The sequence below is a fragment of the Triticum urartu genome, chromosome 1A (assembly GCF_056163025.1).
Source record: "Triticum urartu cultivar PI428250 chromosome 1A, HENAU_Tu73, whole genome shotgun sequence".
Classification (NCBI taxonomy): domain Eukaryota; kingdom Viridiplantae; phylum Streptophyta; class Magnoliopsida; order Poales; family Poaceae; genus Triticum; species Triticum urartu.
Genome location: NC_141873.1, coordinates 517,241,897 through 517,261,688, shown reverse-complemented (window position 1 = coordinate 517,261,688; position 19,792 = coordinate 517,241,897). Strand labels below are relative to the sequence as shown.

Below are 19,792 nucleotides of genomic sequence, written 5' to 3'. Positions count from 1 at the left end.
AGTGCTTCCCAATATAGACATTCAGAAGACACTGTACAATCTGCACCACAAGTTTGTTGTTTCGTCCTGATTTGTTTGTGTTTATAATAAATAACATAAAGCTTCGGGATAACGCAAGGTTAGAAAGAGTACAGATGTGAGAAAACTAGCCAAGTTTGGACAAAAACACATAATGAGATAGGCAAGAATAACTCCACCAGGGGCCAGACCCACTTTCAGCATCTAGAAGCAAAGGAGTGAATTGCAGAAAACCACCACATTACAACGAAGGTTTGCAGAAAACACTGATTCTCGGCCTAATCTTTTGCAAAATACACTAATCAATCACTTAGGCCATTTTAACCGCGATTATGACATATGGGTCCCACATTGATGACGTGGCGTAACGTTTTGCGGTAGACGATGTTAGGCTGGTCTTTTTTCAAGAAAACCCTCCCTCCCAAAGATAAATCCAGATCGTGGGGAGCGTTCGTCCGTCCGAATTGCGGCGCGCGCGGCCTGATTCCTCTGTCTCCGCCGGGGGCGGTGGTGGCGCAGCGGCAATGGGCGTCGCTGTCGACGGCTAAGGGGTAGCCGCGGGGTGGCTCTACGGTCGACGGCCTCAGGCTGCGGACGCGGGGAAGGGGAGATGGACCCGGGGCGTCGTGGACTCGCACGGCAGCAGCGACGACGAGCCCGGCGGCCTCCCCGACCTCGGCCCTGGCGCAAGCAGCGGTGGTCGCACCTCCCCTTCACCATCCTCCCTCCTCTCTCTTTCCTGAGCAGGGGGCGTGCTTCCCGGCGGCCTCCCCGACTTCGGCCTTGGAGCAAGCAGTGGCGCCGCCTCGTGCAACACGAGCACGAGCCTCGGCGCGGTGCACATCACAAGAGCAAGCAGCAGCGTGGCGGCGCACAACATGGGCACAAGCAGCAGTTTCAGCGCGAAAGCAGCAGCAACGGTGTGGCGGTGCGCAGCCCCGAAGCAAGCAGCAGCCGCGCGCAAGCAGCGGCGGCCCGGCGGCGCGCAACACGGGCTCAACCAAGCAGCCACCCTCGTCGGTGAGCTCTGCCGCTGCCGGGGCATCGGCGTGGGCGGCAGCGCACGAGCGCGGGATGGCTGGCAGCAAAGTAAAGTCGAGCTTGGCATGACAAGGGCCTGATTGCATTTTAGTTTTCTGATAGAAGGGTGCCTCTGCAAAAATACCAAGGACTATTTGGTAAATTCACATCACACCATGTCTAATGCCATCTGGGACCAACAGTTACGCCACGTCACCAAAGCTGGGCCCCACTTGTCATAAACAAGGTTAAAACTCCCAAACAGACAGATCAGTGCTTTCTACAAAAAATTAGGTCGAGAATCAGTGTTTTCTGTAACAATTTCGTAGAAAAATCTTTTCACAAACCTTCGCCGTAATGTGATGATTTTCCGCAATTCACTCAGAAGCAAAGGGATCCGCCAATTCCAAATCACTGAGATCAACGATAGTCAAAACATCATAGTGACTGTCTGTTGTAAAACAAAGCCGAGCACCTCTGGAAACCCTCTTCTCCATCTGAAGCTTCCTATGTTGTTTTAAGACAAACTAGATGACTCGTTGCGCCAATGGCGCAAAGGCCAAGAGGGAGCCAAGTATTGTGAGAATATTTAGACACCTAAGTCGAAAACCAAATGTGGCCAACACTCCCACATCCTCTTCTTGGAAGCCGCCTTTTCTCACCGGATCTAACATAGATATAGATACATGATTCTTCAAGAGCAAATTTCAAAAAAAATATAAAGCATGTAAGGCTTTAAGTTGTACTATTGAGACCATACCATCATATCTTCATTTAGTTTCTTTGGAAATCTAAAGGTCTAAGTGGATGGTACATGTGAGAAGCTGTGAATCCACAACAAAAAATTAAACTAACTTCCAAACAAACATTTCAAGTTTGGAAGCCACAAAGAAGCAGCCCAGATCTCTCGTTGTAGTACAGGTACATGTCCTTAATCCCGCATCCACAGGCCATAATTTTTCAACACCTAAATCCACGAAATCCAATCGAAGGAAATCATGGCAGAAACATGCGCCGTGGCTTACGTCTCCGAGAAGGACTTCTTGGCATTCTTGTGCAGGTTGAACACAGCAATCGTTGCTGCGAGCTGCAGAAAAACCACACATGCACCTTCCTTCACCTTGCCCTTGGGGAGGAGGGGGCAACACTTGCAGCGCCGCGACAAATATAACTTTTCTGTCCCTCTATCCCTGCTATTTGAAAACAAGGATCTCCACTGATAGAAAGATGCCAAGGAGAACCAGAATAAGGACAATAAGCAAAGTGTACCCGGCAGTTCAGGCTTTATCCCAACAAGAACAGACCATGGTCAATTCACACAAGCATGAAAAAGCAGGCAAAGCACACCTTGATACACACGCAACCACAAAATATGAATGGCATGAGGCAAAAGAAAACACAATGTCGGGCCAAACCCAGAATATAAACACGACCAATGAAGCAAGAATAATGACAATACATAAGTCACACAATAAATGCAATTTCCAAAAAAAAGGAAAGGAAGAAACCCTGATAAGCAGAAGAAAGAAGAAGAAAACTTGATCAACAGAAGAGAGAAAAGGCAACCTCCAAGAACGTACAACGTAAAAAAGAAAAGAAAAGAAGTAATCAGGTCACATGCATTGCACTAAACAGCTCATTATTTTTAGGACCTGTGTGCATACCCAAACTTCTTAAGATTCTGTGTAGAGCAGAAATTTTGAAATGACTCAGAAAAATGTAGTAAGAAATAAAATACAAGAACTACAAAAACTAATTAATCCAGGTGGTCTATGCACCACAAATCAGGAACCCTACAATTACACTACTATAAACATATTTCTACTGCATTCCAAGTGCTCATATATTACATCCTTCTTTTTAATATGAAATCCATCATCCTAACACATGTCTCGTGCTTGATTTTTCTCTAGCAAAACATGGGGCGATAAGCGGTTCAGTTCTATGTACATACTCCGATATCCAGGAAGTGACTACTTCCATGTTAGAAAATCACGTAAAGACATGGGTTTGACAGAATTTATAACACTTGATAAAAAAAGGGCATCCAACAATTATGGTACTATAAACATCCATCATGATGAACCCAATTGACTATCCCATCAGCATGCAGAAAGGGACACTAACAGCAATAAGTACCTTATAATAAATCAATGATGCTACTCGACAACCATATTTCTGTAGAAACTTAATTAGAAATACATTTAACTGTAAAATGTCAGTGACAATGGAATACTACCTTCAGTATGCTTACAACCAAAGCAGCCAAGAATATTTTGAGGAAAAATGTCGGTCTAGAAAATGTTAAACTGAAATTTGATTGGAATCCCATTTGCAGAACAAAAGCGAATCTCAGTTGATTCCTTTGTCGATAAACAAGAGATTGTATTTAAGTAAGAGCAAGGAAGTGAAAAGAAAACTCATATATTACTTCCTCCTTGAAAGCAAACAAATTAGCCTCTGGATTTGGCCGCCGGCACCAAAGAAAGAAAGAAAAATATAGAAGGAAGAAAACAGCAGACAAACGAAACAAACGAAAGCTTACAATGGGAAGCAGAAAGAGGTCATTCCAGAACACAACTGAATAAGTGAATATTAGAGCACCACTTGTTAGAATTACCATACTGATTCATAGTTTGGGTAGGCTTCAGAACCACCGCCACTATTATGCCAAGTAAGATAAAATAACATTCAGATGTGCTTCAGTTAATATGTATACTTGACTTAAAAGTAACTAACTTGTAATTTCATAACAAAGTTAAACGTTAGAGTACCACTTCAAGCAGCACAAAAGAAAACAAATCACAAAAGGGCACCACGCCAAGCTCCAGAAGAAATCCCTCTGCAACACCCGACTGGCACCGTCCCCTGGTGGTTCATGCTCTACCCAGCAAGAACTTGGCTATTTCAACATAACAATGTAACTATGTTATGGTAGTTCATGTTCTGTTTATTACTTTGACTAAATTACTGATCGAATTTGAGAGTGCGGCATGAGATGTATACTATCCTCAGCTCACCACACACTACCATATGACTAAAAAATCGGCGTTGGTTCTAACATTTGCATCTAATTTACAAAATAATGATACTCAAACCAATCATGACCAGTGAACAAGAAAAAATACAGAGAAGGAAAATGAGTATGGATGGCCTTATACCTTATTATGTTCAACACCAATCCTGGTGAGGCAGTGGTACTCTAATAGGAGAAGAAGAACCATCATCTTCTAAGAAATTAAGAAAATGATGTCATATCAGAAATGGCATAAACGCCAACTCAAATAGTTAATTCACGAGGAACATATAAGATTAAAGAATGCCAACTCAAATAGTTAATTCACGAGGAATATATAAGATTAAAGAATGAATTATTATTCCATGATGGTAGACAAAGCAAACTTCTTTATTGTTGTTAGAAAACGTGAGGAAGAGAGAATGACCGAACAGTTTTCTGTATTGAGGAGAGAGAGATATACAAGGTTACATGGGCCTGGGCCTCACTCTAGACTATGGGCCTGGGCCTGTACAAGACAAACACAACATATATACTTAACACCCCCCTTCAAACTTAAGGTGGGTCAGGAGCATCTGATACACCAAGTTTGAGAGTGTGAAACCTATGCTGATCTCTAGTTTGTGCCTTGGTGAAGAAATCTGCGACTTGAAGCTCTGATGGGACATATTGTAGCTTGACAGTGGATTGTTGACAATGAGATCGAGTGAAAAAGGCATCCACACCAATGTGTTTGGTCAACTCATGCTTGACTGGATCATTAGCAATCTGAATAGCAGCAGTGTTGTCACAAAGAAGAGGTGTTGGTGTATGACATAAGACACCAAGATCATCCAATAGCCAGCGAAGCCATACAATCTCTGCTGTAGTAGTAGAGAGAGCCCTAAGCTCTGCCTCGACGCTGGAGCGAGACACAGCAGTTTGCTTCTTTGATTTCCATGCAATGAGAAATGTACCAAGAAATATGCAATAGCCAGTGACCGAGCGACGATCAATAGGATCACTCGCCCAAGTGGAATCAGAGTAAGCATGAAGCTGGAGCTGACTGGAATTAGCATAGAACAAGCGGCGAGATGTAGTTCCCCTTAAATACCTAAGGACTCGGAATAGGTGACCATGATGAACTGAGGTGGGAGCACAGACAAATTGACAGAGAATATGGACTGCATGTGCGATGTCAGGTCTGGTCACTGTGAGGTACACTAGACTGCCGACAATGTGACGATAGCGAGAGGGATCCTCAAGAGGAGTGCCATCAGTAGGACGCAACTGCAGATGAAGCTCCATAGGTGTAGCAGCAATGCGCGTGTCAGTGAGACCTGAGCGAAGAATCAAATCCTGAGTGTACTTTTGCTGGGAGATATAGTAACCATCATCAGTATGCTCGACCTCAATCCCGAGAAAATAGCTGAGAGACCCCAAATCTAACATCTGGAATTGTTCACTCAATTTTTTCTTAACAAAATCAATATACCCAACATCATCTCCAGTGATCAACATGTCATCTACATAAAGTAGAAGCAATGTACGGCCATGCTCAGATGTATGAATGAAGAGTGCAGGGTCATGTTCACAAGGAGAAAAACCGGCAGCTTGAATCACAGAACTAAACCGCTCAAACCAGGCACGAGGGGCTTGCTTAAGCCCATAAAGAGCCTTTCAAAGACGACAAACATGACCTGATGGAACCTTGATACCTGGAGGTGGCTGCATATATACTTCCTCATGTAAATCACCATGAAGGAAGGCATTCTTCACATCCATGTGGGAAATTTTCCATGACCGAGTAGCAGCCACAGCAATTAGAGTTCGAACTGAAGTCATGTAAGCAACAGGAGCAAATGTCTCATCATAATATTTCCCATGAGACTGCTGAAAACCTCTTGCAACAAGGCGAGCCTTGTAGCGTTCCACAGAACCATTTGACTTGGTTTTAACCTTATACACCCATTTGCAAGTGATAGGGACTGAACGAGGAGGTAATGGTACCAAATCCCATGTACCAGTACGCTCTAAGGCTGCAAGCTCCTCAGACATAGCCAGTTGCCACTCAGGTGACACAACTGCCTCCTAATAGGTACTAGGCTCAGAAACAGCCCCTGCATATAAGTCCTTTTTGTATCGCGTTGCTAGAGAAGAGCCGTCAGTGCAAGGATCAGTAGTACTGGCTGGAGGAGTAGAAGACAAAGGCATAGATGACTGCGTGTCACATGGAACTTTAGAACGACGAGTGTAATGGAAAGTATTGACTGGAGGAGTAGAATAACGATGAGTGTAATGGAAAGGAAGACTATCTAGAGGTGGAGCTAGTGGAAGAGAGAAAGGAGCTGGTGAGGAAGGAGATGAAACATGTGGTGGAGATGGTTCTGATGTTAGGACAGAGGAAGGTTGTTCAGCTATGGACTCATCTAAAAAGATAGGTGGAAGTGAAAGAAACGAGGTAGACTCTAAAGAAGTTGAGGATGATGGTTTAGTGGAAGGGGAATAGAAGAAGGGTTGATCCTCAACAAAAGTGACATCGCGAGAAAAGCAAATGCGGCGAGCAGAAGAATCATAGCAACGGTAGCCCTTATGTTCAAGACTATATCCAAGGAAGACACACTGAGCAGACTGAGCAGTCAACTTGGTACGCTCACGAGGTGCTAAGAGAACATAACAAGTACAACCAAAGACACGAAGGTGGTCATACGTGGGAGGAGAACCAAACAAAACCTCACCAGGACACTTGCCTTCAAGGCGAGTAAAAGGTTGGAGATTGATAAGATAAACAGCAGTTGAGATAGCTTCACCCCAAAAATGAGTGGGGACAAAGGAAGAAATCAGAAGGGTACGAGCTATCTCAACAATATGGCGATGCTTACGCTCAGCAACGCCATTCTGAGCATGGGCACCAGGGCATGAAAGCTGAGGGAGAGTACCCTCAGATGAGAGAAACTCGCGAAAAGCAGTAGATAGATACTCCCCCCCCCCCCCCCGGAGTCAGAACGAAAAACACAAACAACACTGGAAAACTGAGTATGGACCATATGTACAAAAGCCTTATATATAGAAAACAACTCAGAACGATGCTTCATAAAATAGACCCAAGTATGTCGAGAGTGATCATCAACAAATATGACATAATGTTTGTGGCTACCTTTCGAAACAAAGGGGGAAGGACCCCATACATCAGAGTACACTAAATCAAAAGGATGACTAGAATGAGTAGTGCTGGAAGAGTATGGAAGCTGTATTTGTTTCCCTAGCTTACAACCCTTACAGTGAAAACCAGCATCTACGGAAACATGACCCAAAACACCTTGTCGAACAAGGGTAGATAAACGAGAACCACACAAGTGACCTAAGCGATGGTGCCACTGGGAAAAAGAAAACGACGAAGTGGATCTTGATGTTGATGCAGCCATCTGGAACGCGGATGTGGTGGAAGCTGAAGGAAGGTGTAAGGTGTCAAGGATGTAGAGGGATGTGGATCCTCTACGGCGATGGCCAGTTCCAATGACCCTCTTGCTCTGACGGTCCTGCACATAACAAAATGAGTCATCAAAACCAACAAAGTAGTTCATATCAGCAAGCTGGCCAACAGACATAAGATTCATGGACAGCTCTGGAGCAAAGGAGATGGCAGGAACAGAAAACTTGGATGTGCAAAGAGAACCCTGATGAGTAATAGAACAAGGTGTACCATCAGCAGTCTGAACAGAGGCACCATCCCGCACTGGCTGGCAAGACACAAGCTGAGAGTGATCAGAGGTCACATGGAAAGAAGCTCCAGAGTCCAGAACCCAAGGCTGGGTTGCAGCAACAACGGGCTGAGAGAGAATAGATGTAGAAGCACCCCTCGCTTGCTGCTGATAAGGAGCCTGGGGTGCACGATGCTGCTGATTGAGGGCCCGTCTAGCCTGAAACTCAGCTAACAACTCTGGATGAAGCTTGAAACAACCATCTCTGTGGTGTCCTGCCTTCTTGCAAAACGAGCAGACGACAGTTGAAGGTGTGGCCTTGGAGGCACCTGGCCGCTGAGGAAAAGCCAGAACACTAGTGTGTAGAGTCTGCGCAGAAGTAGCCCCAAGAGAACGGAGACGAGTCTCCTCAGCGATCAAGCTAGCAAGTGCCTCTGTCAAGGTGGGAGGAGTCGTACGACCAAGCAATTGAGTGTGAATGTTCTCAAAGTCTGGCTTGAGACCCATCACAAACTGAAACATGAGAGTCTGATGGTCATACTTTTCCTTTGCTGCACATGACTCACAACCAGAATTACCCTTTGGAACCATGGAACCTAGCTGCCCAGTGATGCGAGTGAAAGCTCCATAGTACTCTTCTATGGACATGTCTTCTGGCTGCCGAGTGTTGTGTAAATTCTGCAACAAGGAGAAATGAAGTGCACTGCTGGGCTGAAGGTAGCGCTGCTCAAAGTACTTCCATATCTCTTTAGCTGAAGTGTGATGCTCAAGACTCATTCGGAGTGAGGGTTCAACACCCAAAATTAAAACTCCCATCACACGATCATCGATCTTTTGCCAAGACTTCCTTGCTGCATCATCATTTGGACTAGGTGGATCATCTGTCAGATGAGAAACAAAACCAGCTATCCTCAAGACAGTCCGGGCAGAAAATGCCCATTCCCTGTAGTTTGAACCATCAAGCTTGATATCTATGATCAAAGAACCAAATCCGAAATCATTTCTTGCCATAGTGGTGAGCGGTCAGCAGCTGGAAACACCCAATCTGATAGCAGCTGCAGGCAGCAACAAGAGAAGAGCAGCAGACAGTCACAAACAGAAGCTGGATCTAGATCTCACTGGATAGAAGGTGGAGCTTGTTGGATCTTGCTGGATAGAAGGGGAACGCCTGGAGCTTGCTGTAGAGCAGGGAAGGCACCAAGAGCTTGCTGGAGATGGCTGCTGGAGAGCAGGGGAAGTATTCTCACAGAGTAGCTGTGAGGACACACAGAGGAGCTGCTAGAGAGCAGCTCCTACAGGTTGATGACGAAGATGGGATGGGGCAGCGATGTGGATGTCTCCTCACCAGACAGATCCGCCTGAATCACCTCACCGACAGCGGTTTCATGGGTGGCGGCTGGAAGAGGGACTAGGGTTTGGTCCTGGTCTGATACCATGTTAGAAAACGTGAGGAAGAGAGAATGACCTAACAGTTTTCTGTATTGAGGAGAGAGATATATACAAGGTTACATGGGCCTGGGCCTCACTCTAGACTATGGGCCTGGGCCCGTACAAGACAAACACAACATATATACTTAACAATTGTCACTGTAATAAAATAATTATACAAAACTGCCAGGCTAATTCTGTACTTCTGTTCAAGGTTTTTGAGTCGCCGAGTCAAGCCAAGTCGCCGAGGCTGCGGCTAGTGGCTTGCTGGCTTGACTCAGTGACTCGGCTTGAATAGTCGCCCCAAGTCGCCATATACTAATATAGAGCACCAGAGCACACAGCAGCAGCCTATACTGATATACATCTAACAGCAGACCACATCTAGAGCCCACCCCGTGCTCTCTACCTCTCTTTCCTTTGGTCCTTCTCCTTCCCCAGTCCCCACAGCAGCAGCAGCAGCAGAGCAAAGAGAGGCAGAGGGGGCGACGAGCCATACAGCCATACCTGCTAGGGTTTGCTGGCGCAGGAGAAGATGGAGGCCGAGGCGGAGGAGGCTGGTGGGGGCGCGCGTCACCGATGGATCTGGAGGGGCGCGTGGCCGGCGGTCGCTGATCTGGAGTGGCCCGCACGGTTCCCTCCCTTTCCCTCTCTCTCTGTAACTCGTGCGGTCCTCTCTCTCTATTTATCCCCCCCCCCACACAAAAATTCTGGCAGGTGGCCCGCGCGCGGAGCAAGCCGCGCGACCAGCGGCTACTAGCCGCCGACTAATCATCGCGCCAAGTCGCCGGCGGGCCAGCGAGTCACGCGACTCGCTCCCTGAGTCAAGTCGCCTGCGCGAGCCGGCCACGCCGCGACGAGTCGGCGATTAGTCGGCGACTCAAAAACCTTGCTTCTGTTGTTGGCAATCCATCCATGATTAGATTAATTAGTAGAAAACAGTAAATGGAGTTAGTGAGTGTGGCTCACTGACCATCCCAACTGGAACTCTTGTGCTCTCTTAGCAGACTCAACATCAGCTGTGGAGTTTGAGACAGGCTCGTACCATATCACATCCAACAACATCCCCATCTCTTCATTCTGCTCTGCCTGCAACAGAAACGTTAGAGTGTACAAAAGCTCACCTTTTGCTAAGAGTGCATCAATGACCTTGTTGTAGTGGTCGATGCCTGCCTGGTTGACCTCACCGGTGCCATCTGGATGTCAAACAAAACACACAAGGCTATTACTATTAGTGTGCTGATATATATGTTGATTTATTTCTCCATAATTTGACAACCCTGTCTATCAGTCAAATTATTAAGGGGCGCACAAAATTTGTACTGATAATGCATACTTGGGAGAATCCGAGACCATGCAATTGAGAATCCGTAGGCATCCAATCCCATATCTGCCATGAGCTGAAAACAGAACATGAAATAAGTACTAACCAACACATCATCCAAGCATGAAAAGAAGGGCTGATTTCATATTCGACTACACTATACACCTCAAATCTTATTTGCTAGTAAATATGATTATGGGGCCATGCAGTGTACAGCCGGCCAGACACGTAGAACTAATAAGCAATTCATGAATTCAGATGATTTGAGCCAAACAGAAAATAAACAGCCTGTCAGGCTCGTAGTACTAATAAGGAATCCATAAACTGCAAATGTTCTGATAGTACAAATAAAAGGCAGAAGCAATGCATATGAACCAAACAGGATTAAGGCACACATCTAACTGGTCCTTTTCTAGAGATGTAAATTTTCTCATGTTCCAGGCTGGCACCTAATCTTTTACAACACACATCAACATGAACCTGAGCCTGAATCCAGAGCCAGCAATAACACTGAACCTAATATATCTGAAACTATTTTGTCCTTAATCCTGGACCAGACCCACTTAGTTTATCCAAAATAACCAATTAGTAAGTACCATACTAATCATCATATCACAGACATGCCATTCATCTCTTACACTCCAGTACAAGGAAAAAGAAACACCAACCAAAGAACATAGAACAGAAAAATCCATCCTTGACAGAGAAAAAATGAGGCATGCGGGAAACCAAGGAAGCACCGACAGAGCTACGGCCAGGCCGGATGTGCCGTGGCCCACCCAAGACTGAAGCAAAAAGAAGTTTTATATGAAGCACTGCCCACAACAATGCAGTGATTTTCAGTTTGATAGCACAGTTTGTAGTATCTGGCCTGCCCACCTTTTTGGTGGTAGCTCCGCCATTGCATGGAAGACAACAAAAATATACTTTGGATGAATTTAGCTACATCCAAAGCTTTGCTCACCAGTAAAGGTACCCAACAAAGCAAGAAAGAGAACAAAAAAATCCCTCCGTTGGAATGTAGCTAGAGATGAGAATATTCTTGACGGGAACTAACAAAGAAATCTAGCTAGCCGTGACCATTTCCTGAACAAGAAGAAAGCTACCAAGCAGTATCAACTAAGGTAACACACATCACACACATCGATGGGACAACATACCAAAACCAGTAACATCAAAGGAGAAAAGCTCACTGATGGCAAGAGAAAAAAGTATGAGCTGCACAACATGTACCTATTTATACTACAGTGAGTCCAATAAGGAGCGTGTCCCGAGATCCTCTCTTCCTCCTGCTGGTCTACTTCCTCATCCAAACACGGAGCAAATCATGGCACAAGCAATCAGGGCAGGAAGGGGGTTAAACGGGATCTGACCTCAATTGAGAATCTGTAGACATCCAATCCTATATCTGCCATGAGCTGAATGTCCTCCTGAAATAGTTAGTTGTTTCAAGGGCCATGAGTATATTTTACAACGTGCGCATAATTAAACCCTCATGTTCATATTCGACGGCACGTCCAAGAATTAGAGCAAAAATGGGCTAATTAAGAACAAATAAATGCAAAGGAGGCACGTACCTGATTGAGAGGGCTGAAGATGTGTGAGGCTGCTCCCCTTCTCCAGATCGAGGCCACACTCCTGCCCTCTCCTTCTCCAGATCGAGGCCATGCTCACCGCCGGTCGACCACGAGCTCCGCCGAATCGGTGATGGCGGAGAAGGAGGACTGGGGGCGAGGCCCTAGATGCGGCATCAGGGGAGGAGGCGGGGGTCGCGGGGAGAGGGTGAGGGCGAGGCCCAGGAGGCGGCGGCGGCAGGGGAGGAGGCGGGGGGGGGGGGGGCGCGGGTTAGGTCGCTCTCGCGCGGGGGCGGGCGACGGCAGGGTTTCTCCATCGCAGCGGGTGACTATTATACCCTGTAGGTGCCTGTACGTGAAATTACTAAGATGCCCTTGGCGGGGCACGAAAATTACAGGCGGTGGCAACAGCGTTTATAGAGCGACGTGGAGGCAACGGTTCTGCCTAGGAGTTCTTGAAGGTTTATATGTTCAATACCCGAGTGTAATATGTGGAATCAACCTCAAGTCGGATGGACTCTAGAAATCTCGCATTCACTACAAAGAATGTGATAAAGTTAACTTGTGCCTGGATGTCTTGATAATATCCCAACACTATCGTCTTCAAACGAATGTCATGTGACTTGAGGAAATTCTTGTGTTTAGAGTGCCACAATTTTTTTCCTGCTGATAAATTTGTCTGAATCTGAATAGACAGGGAAAGTAAACCACTTCAGAACTCCACGAATATCACAAGAACAACTGGAAAGCGAACATTGACACACTACTAGACTATGAATGCATACCATCACCTTTATGTACAACTTCTCCAAGCATGGAAAGCATCTCAACAAGTCAATAACCATATCCAAGTTAAAATCGATATGTATATGGATAGCTAAGATCTTGATAGTCTGCACCACTGTTGTCGGGCTAACAATGCGCAATTCCTTCATCAAGCATGGAACACAATATTATGACAATGATAAGTAAAAATGACACGCAACCTTTATTTATGCACATACATACAAATAATAGCAAGGAGTACAAAGGACATAGCTACCTCAATACATGTGGAGCCAAACATAATTCCGGATTCCCATGAATCGTGAGAAATGTAACCCAAGGTCTCTAGTCTGGGCGCGGAAACTACTGACACTTGCATTCTCATATGCTGACTCACTTTTTTCAAGAAGAGCACCTTTTTTCCAGTGAAGGGGCATCTTCAATGGTGAGTTGTACAGAGATTGCACGAACGTCTATACTTTTAAGGGTAGGGGTGTTGATCCTGACACCATAGACGTCAAAACGGGTTCTGAGCAGCAAGCACTTAAGGCGAGGGCAGCAGATGTTGATAATGCGGTACAGCGAGGCCTGAGAGATTAAGAGCGCCACAAGTGCAAGCTTCTTGAGCTGGGGAAATAGGAGCGTCTGGACCGTGCGGTCTCTGAGATGGCAGCGGCTGAAGGTGGCGACACGAAGAGTGGATGAGAAGCGGAAGATGGACACCGGTGGCGGTTGCAGAGCTATCGTTGTTACTGGTAGCTCTAGTAGGTAGAAGTAGAGCTCCTGGAGCTTATCCAGGGCAGGGGATTGGATCCAGGCTTCCATGGCAGCGGCTTGGTCCGAGAGGTAGCGCGTCGGGAGGCAGAGACGGTGAACTAGTCCCTCGTGGGCGACGAGGATGATGCCGGGGAGGACGCCACCGTGATTGGCGGGGAGGCCACGGAAGTCGAGGTTAAGAGGGGCGGTGCGCCATAGATGGCGCCATCGAGACGCGAGCGCTTGTGTGCAGGCGCCGTCCTTGGTGGGAATGAGGGAGATGATCTCACCGAGGATGGCGTCAGGGAGATCGCTGATACGGTCGGCAATACTTGTTCGTCTTCCACAGCTCCGAACGGTGGTTCTTAGCCTTTTTCCAGCCGCCGGCTCCATGGTCAGCTCAGGGCGCCGCCGCGGAGGGAGGGAGGGACGTGCCGTTCGCTGCGTAGTCTCCGGCTTCAACTTTATTTTTTGTAGTGCAGGGCCGGGACTTCATCTGCTACCACGCGACGGGCCGGGCTGAGCTCTTTGCCGACATTTTATCAGTCCACCCGTTTTCCTTGCCAGTTTTCACGGCCCATGTGTCGCGACACGTTAGGCCCCATTTGGAACGACGTGTGTCTCCGTAGTTACTTTCAGTTCTTTACCCCTAAAAAAAAGTTACTTTCAGTTTTGATTTACCATCCGGAGACACTGTGGTGAGTGGAAGGAGCCCCTGAATCCGAAAATAAATGCTGCCGAGCCTGCTCCACCAAAACACCGGGAATGCCCACCAGAAAACGCCGTGAAGAACTGAAGATCAATGTTGGTGTTCAAGCTAGCTACGTGCTCATTTTTACTGAGCCGAGTGTTTTCAATGTACACAAGCCAGCCACGCATGTGTCGGCTGAGTTGGGTGCAGGTTTAGTCAGTGTATTTAGCTTGAGTAGTTATATGCCTGAATATTTCCAACCGTCTACGTAGCATGTCTCTATCTCTATTCAGAAAAAAGAAGAAGAGGAAAAACTAGTTTTCCTTGTGTAAACTTTCTGCAGTCAGAACTGGAAATGAGAAGATGAAACCATGGAGTTTAGCTGCTAAAGTAACTTGCACGATGCTCAGCTGGAAAATCAAAATGAGCCCCGCAGTCTGAATATAACTGACATCACCAGGCATGGCTGATGGCTTCACAAGTAGCTAGTTTTTAACCATCACACTGTTGTGTTGTGATAGTACAAACTTAGCAACAGTACAGACACGAGACCTAATAAAGTTACTTTGGGCAAAACACGAAACGAGAATAACCATCTCCACGATTACAAAACCCAGTTAAAAAACATGGTTCCACACACCCTAGTTATCGAATCTGAAGTTGTGAGCGATTGATAATTAATTACCACAACACTCCCAGCTTTAGCAGCGAACCTAGATGATGGAAAGAGCAAGAGAAGTTTTCCTCTATGCAAAACTCAGATGGATACAATATTCAGTGACACCTCGGTGCTTCCCGATGACATTGAGAAGACACTGTACAATATTCACTGTGAATGGAATAATTTGAGCAGTGTTCCAGTGGACAATCAAAATGAGCACCCCCAGAAAATATAGCTGATCTCCGTTTCGAAAAAAAAGAAAGAAAATATAGCTGACTCCAGCCATTGTTGTTTGGTCCTGATTTCTTTTAGTGTTTAAATAACACAAAGTTCAGGGACAACACAAGGTTAGAAAGACTAGCTAAGTTTGGACCAAAACAGAGTGAGATATGCAAGAATAACTCCACCAGGGGCCAGGCCGACTTTCATCATCTATATACATGTGAAGGGATCACAAAAATCCAAATCACCGAGATCAATGATACTCGAAACATCATGGTGACAATCTGCTGTGAAACAGTACAAACATGAGAAATGAGATAGGTAAGAATAACCAACTCCGCAATTACCAAACCAAGGTTTTCAACATTGTACATGCCTTCATAAAATTTACCTTGTCAATCAAACAACATGGTTCAAAACACCCAAAGTTGGACAGTGGAAAGAACAACAGAAATTTTCCTTTATGCAAACTCAGATAGATACTTTCAGAGTCTTCTTCTTGCATATAAGAATGCAACTCGAAGCAAGCTCGCAATAGACATTGAGAAGACACTGTACAATCTTCACTGCAAATGAAACAGTTTGGGAGGTGTACCCGTGGACAATCAAAATGGGCACCCGCAGATGATATCTTCATGATATAGCTGACTCTGGCCATCGTCGTTTGGTCCTGTTTTCTTTTAGTATTTAAATAACATAAAGTTAAGGGATGGATAACACAAGGTTAGAAAGACTACAGGTACAAGAAAACTAACCAAGCTTGGGCAAAACCACAGAATGAGATACGCAAGAATAACTCAACCAGGAGCCAGGCCCACTCTCAACATCTACATGTGAATGGATCAACCAAATCCAAATCACTGAGGTCAACGGTGCTCGAAACATCATTGTGAGAACCTGTTGTAACACAGAGCTGAGCACCTCTAGAAACCCTTTTCTCCATCTGAAGCATCCTACATTGTTCTGCGAAAAATCCGTCATTGTAATCCCTGGAATCAACCTCAAGTCGGATGGACTCTAGCAGTTTCGCATTCAGTATGAAGAATGTGACAAAGTTAACTTGTGCCTGGATGCCTCGGTAATGCCCTAGCACTAAGGTCTTCAAACGAATGTCCTGAGATGTGATAAAATTCCGGTGTTTATGACGCCAGAAATTTGTTCCTGCTGGTGAATCTGTCTGAATCTGAATAGACAGGAGAAATCACAAACTTCAGAACTCCAAGTAGATCAAAAGAGCGTCCAGACAGCAAACACTACCACTTTATAGAGTATGAATGCAAACCATTACCTTCATATACAACTTCTCCAGGCATACAAAGCATTTCATCAACTCAATAACCATATCCAGATTAAAATTCATATGGACAGCCAAGATCTTGACAGTACGCACCACCATTGTCAGGCTAACAACGCACAATCTCTTCATCATGCATGAAACACAATATTAAGAGATAAGTAAGTACAGATGACATGTAAGATTTCGGCATAAAAAATGTAACAAGAGGTATAAAGGACATGACATAGCTACCTGAATAACTGTGGAGCCAAACATGATTTTGGAGTCCGGTGAATCCTGAGAAATGTAACCCAAGGTCGCCAGTCTAGGTGCGGAGATTACTGACACTCGCATTCTCATATCCATTCTCAGACAGAGCAATCTTTCAAGTGAAGGAGCATCCTGAATGATGAGTTCTACAAACCTAGAATGAACGCCTATACTTTTAAGGATAGGGGAGTTGATCCTGAGACCACGGATGTCAAAACTAGTCCTGAGCAACAAGCTTTCCAGGGCAGGGCAGCCGGAGGTGATGATGCTCTGCAGCGAGCCCTCCGAGATTTTGACCTCCACGAGCGCAAGCTTCTTGAGCAGGGGAAACTGAAGCGTCTCCACAGTATTGTCCGGGAGATGGCACTGACTGATGGTGGCAACGCGGAGAGTGGACGAGAACCTGAAGATGGACGCCGGCGGTGGTTGCAGCAGCTGTAACCTTGAGAACGAAAATCTGTATGTTATTGGCAGCTCTAGGTAGAACTCGAGCTCCTGGAGCTTGTCCAGGGAGGGGGAGCGGAGCCAGGTGCCTGCCACATCGGCTCTGTACTGGAGGAGGAGCGACGGGAGGCAGAGGCGGTGGACGGGGCCCCCGTGGGCGGAGAGTATGGCGCCGGGGAAGTTGCCGGAGAGGCCCCGGCAGTCGAGGTTGAGAGGGGAGGCGCGCCAGAGGTGGCGCCACCGGGACGCGAGGGCTTGAGTGCGGGCGCCGTCCTTGGTGGGGAGGAGGAAGATTATCTCGCCGAGGACCGCGTCGGGAAGATCGCTGATGCGGTCCGGCGACCCCTCGCCGCCATCTCTCCCAGCTCCCGGCGGCGGGTGTTGGGTTCTCCCCGCGGTCGTGGCTTCCAGATCGGTCGTCTCCGCTGGACCTGGCGTCGATTGGTGGATGTCGGGTGGCGCGGGTCTCATCCTCTTGGTACTCCGGCCGGTCGGCTCCATCTCCGGCCAGCGCCGCCGGTGTGCGTGTGGCTGCAGCCTGCAGAGGGGAGACTGTGCCCTTTTTGCTGCGAAGTCTCCGGCTTCCTTTTTTTCTTTTTGAGATTTGAGAAATCCGACTTCAACTTTTGGCGTAGTGCTCCATTCCAACCGGGCCACACGGCGGGCCGGGCCGAGCTCTCTGCCAGCCTTTAGCAGTCCATTTAAACGGGCCATTAATAGCTAAAAAAAATACTACCGGATTAAGGATGGCAATGGGTAGGGTATGGGGCGGGTAGAGCAATACCATACCCATACCCGTGTAGTCAATGTGTATAAAATTCTACCCATACCCATAACTATGGGTATGATACTTTACCCGTACCTATACCCGACAGGTACCCATACCCATTGGGTACCCAACGGGCAGTTCAAATAGTACACAAGCTATTCACAATTTTACATTCATATAGCACATTTGACAAAAAAACATTAATCTCAACTTAATAACAAATAGGTGAGTAGATGAAAATTATCTCAATTCAAATTGACAATTGGTAACAACTTTAACATAGGTTTATAAACTCACAACACAACTTTAACATATGTACACTTGTGATTGTGAATCACGGATAAGACTCACATGTCAGTATAAAATGAATAGGGTATGAGTATATCCATGGATAAAAGGCTATACCCGTTCCCTATCCATGACTTAACGAATAGGGTATAGATACTACTCGTGGGTATAAAGTTGCGTCCATACCTTACCCATGCAGGTACGGTACCCGCGGGTACCCGTACCATGGGTAAAATTACCATCCTTATACCGGATCATGCAAATTTGACTAGCTAAACGTCCGCAAACAGGCAAGCTGCTATATGACGCTGTAGCAACACGGTTCGCACGAAGTGAAAATCCCTCGAAAAGAGAAGCGCGCTCGCTAGGAATGGAACACCGCCAGCCCTTCCGCTGTTAAATACAGAGCGCTAGCCAATTTGCGCTAACCAGTGTTGTTTCTCTAATAGGTAGCCTGAAACTCTAAAGAACAAACAACAGCGCTGGATCTGCAACATTTTTTGAAATAACTGGGTCACAGTAGCGTTTGGCCAATGTAGCAAACCGATTTTTATTTTGAACAAAAAAAGGGAAAACCCCCAAAAAATATTTTTTGAACGAAATTTGAATATGAGAACTTTTCTGAAATTCAACATATAATTATTTTTTGAAATAACAAATTTGTAAACAGTAAAAGTTTATAAAAAAATTCTAAGAAATTTTAAATAAACATCAACTTTAAAAAAATCCCGGACAATTTTCAATAATGCATACAATTTTTCAATTTACGAATAAATTGAAATCAAGAACAGATTCTGAAATTCAAAAAAAATGAAAAGGTTGGCCTTTTGCAAAAATGTGAACATTTTTTTAATTATTTGAACAACTTTTTAAAAAATGCAAAGATTTTCTTAAATTTTGAACAAGTATATGAATTCCAAAACATTCTTTAAAAAATAAAAAACATTAAAAAGAAACAAAAATACATAAAAAAGAAAAAGGGGAAAGCTAAATACTGATAAAAATGGTTCACAAACCTCCTAGAAGGTTCCCAACACCAGGAACGCTGGAACGCCTTAACTGGTCGGCCGAGCTCACCACTCGATCGCCAACTCCTGTGCGAAAGCTCGACAATGTGATGCAGAATGTGTCATATAGGGTTTTCCGGCGAACAGTGTAGGCCCACCCCTATTTGCAAACCCTCAAATTCATACGAACCTTGCAACATTCGTTTCATCATACATGAACTAATGAAACAAAAGCTAATAAAAACAAGCAAAGTACCCTAATCTATTGTCGTCATCTGAGATGTTGAGAGCTAATAAAAACAAGTAAACTACCCTAATCTATTCTCATCATTGGAGATGTTGATGAGTTCTTGGCCGGACGGGTCGGCCTCATGGTCATTGGCAGTGGAGCGAACCACTGACTCCTCTTCTTCGGCATTGACATCCGCGAAGAGCTGCTCCCGCTTCATGTCGGTGAGGTCGATAAGGCGGTGGCTTGTCGTGACCTCTTGCTCGGATTGGGTTGAGTCGAACTGTGCCGCCGCCTCCATGCGAAAGCCGCCAGGCTCAACCTCCATGACCGATGCCTCCTTCGCCTCCTCCT

At 45.8% G+C, this 19,792-nt stretch overlaps 3 protein-coding genes across 3 annotated transcripts; all 3 read right to left on the bottom strand.

Moving 5' to 3' along the window:
• Positions 1-1,175: 1,175 nt before the first annotated feature.
• On the bottom strand, positions 1,176-13,210 carry LOC147992130 (uncharacterized). Its single transcript, XM_087528061.1, has 4 exons — positions 13,103-13,210; positions 12,852-12,989; positions 12,539-12,745; positions 1,176-1,565 (listed from the first exon to the last, which is right to left on the bottom strand). The coding sequence occupies exons 1-4, from the start codon at positions 13,208-13,210 to the stop codon at positions 1,416-1,418; spliced, it is 603 nt and encodes a 200-aa protein (XP_087384187.1). The 3' UTR covers positions 1,176-1,415.
• Positions 13,211-13,227: 17 nt separating this feature from the next.
• LOC147992129 (F-box/LRR-repeat protein At2g29930-like) lies at positions 13,228-13,974 on the bottom strand. The gene has a single exon (XM_087538940.1). It carries the CDS (start codon positions 13,972-13,974, stop codon positions 13,228-13,230), a length of 747 nt encoding a protein of 248 aa, XP_087395066.1.
• Positions 13,975-15,468: 1,494 nt separating this feature from the next.
• On the bottom strand, positions 15,469-17,737 carry LOC125524470 (putative F-box protein At3g44060). The gene is made up of 4 exons (XM_048689530.2): positions 16,684-17,737; positions 16,444-16,575; positions 15,911-16,338; positions 15,469-15,832 (listed from the first exon to the last, which is right to left on the bottom strand). Exons 1-3 carry the CDS (start codon positions 17,644-17,646, stop codon positions 15,976-15,978), a joined length of 1,458 nt encoding a protein of 485 aa, XP_048545487.1. The 5' UTR covers positions 17,647-17,737; the 3' UTR covers positions 15,469-15,832; positions 15,911-15,975.
• Between the last annotated feature and the right edge of the window lie 2,055 nt (positions 17,738-19,792).

Bases quoted from the DNA above. Each gene is read 5' to 3' on its own strand.
- LOC147992130 (XM_087528061.1), bottom strand. From the start codon at position 13,210: ATGAGAATGCAAGTGTCAGTAGTTTCCGCGCCCAGACTAGAGACCTTG. The intron at 12,990-13,102 runs GTAGCTATGTCC...TGCTTGATGAAG, and splicing joins TTGGCTCCACATGTATTGAG to GAATTGCGCATTGTTAGCCC. The intron at 12,746-12,851 runs GTGATGGTATGC...CTGTCTATTCAG, and splicing joins TGGAGAAGTTGTACATAAAG to ATTCAGACAAATTTATCAGC.
- LOC147992129 (XM_087538940.1), bottom strand. From the start codon at position 13,974: ATGGAGCCGGCGGCTGGAAAAAGGCTAAGAACCACCGTTCGGAGCTGT.
- LOC125524470 (XM_048689530.2), bottom strand. From the start codon at position 17,646: ATGGAGCCGACCGGCCGGAGTACCAAGAGGATGAGACCCGCGCCACCC. The intron at 16,576-16,683 runs GTAGCTATGTCA...TGCATGATGAAG, and splicing joins TTGGCTCCACAGTTATTCAG to AGATTGTGCGTTGTTAGCCT. The intron at 16,339-16,443 runs GTAATGGTTTGC...CTGTCTATTCAG, and splicing joins TGGAGAAGTTGTATATGAAG to ATTCAGACAGATTCACCAGC.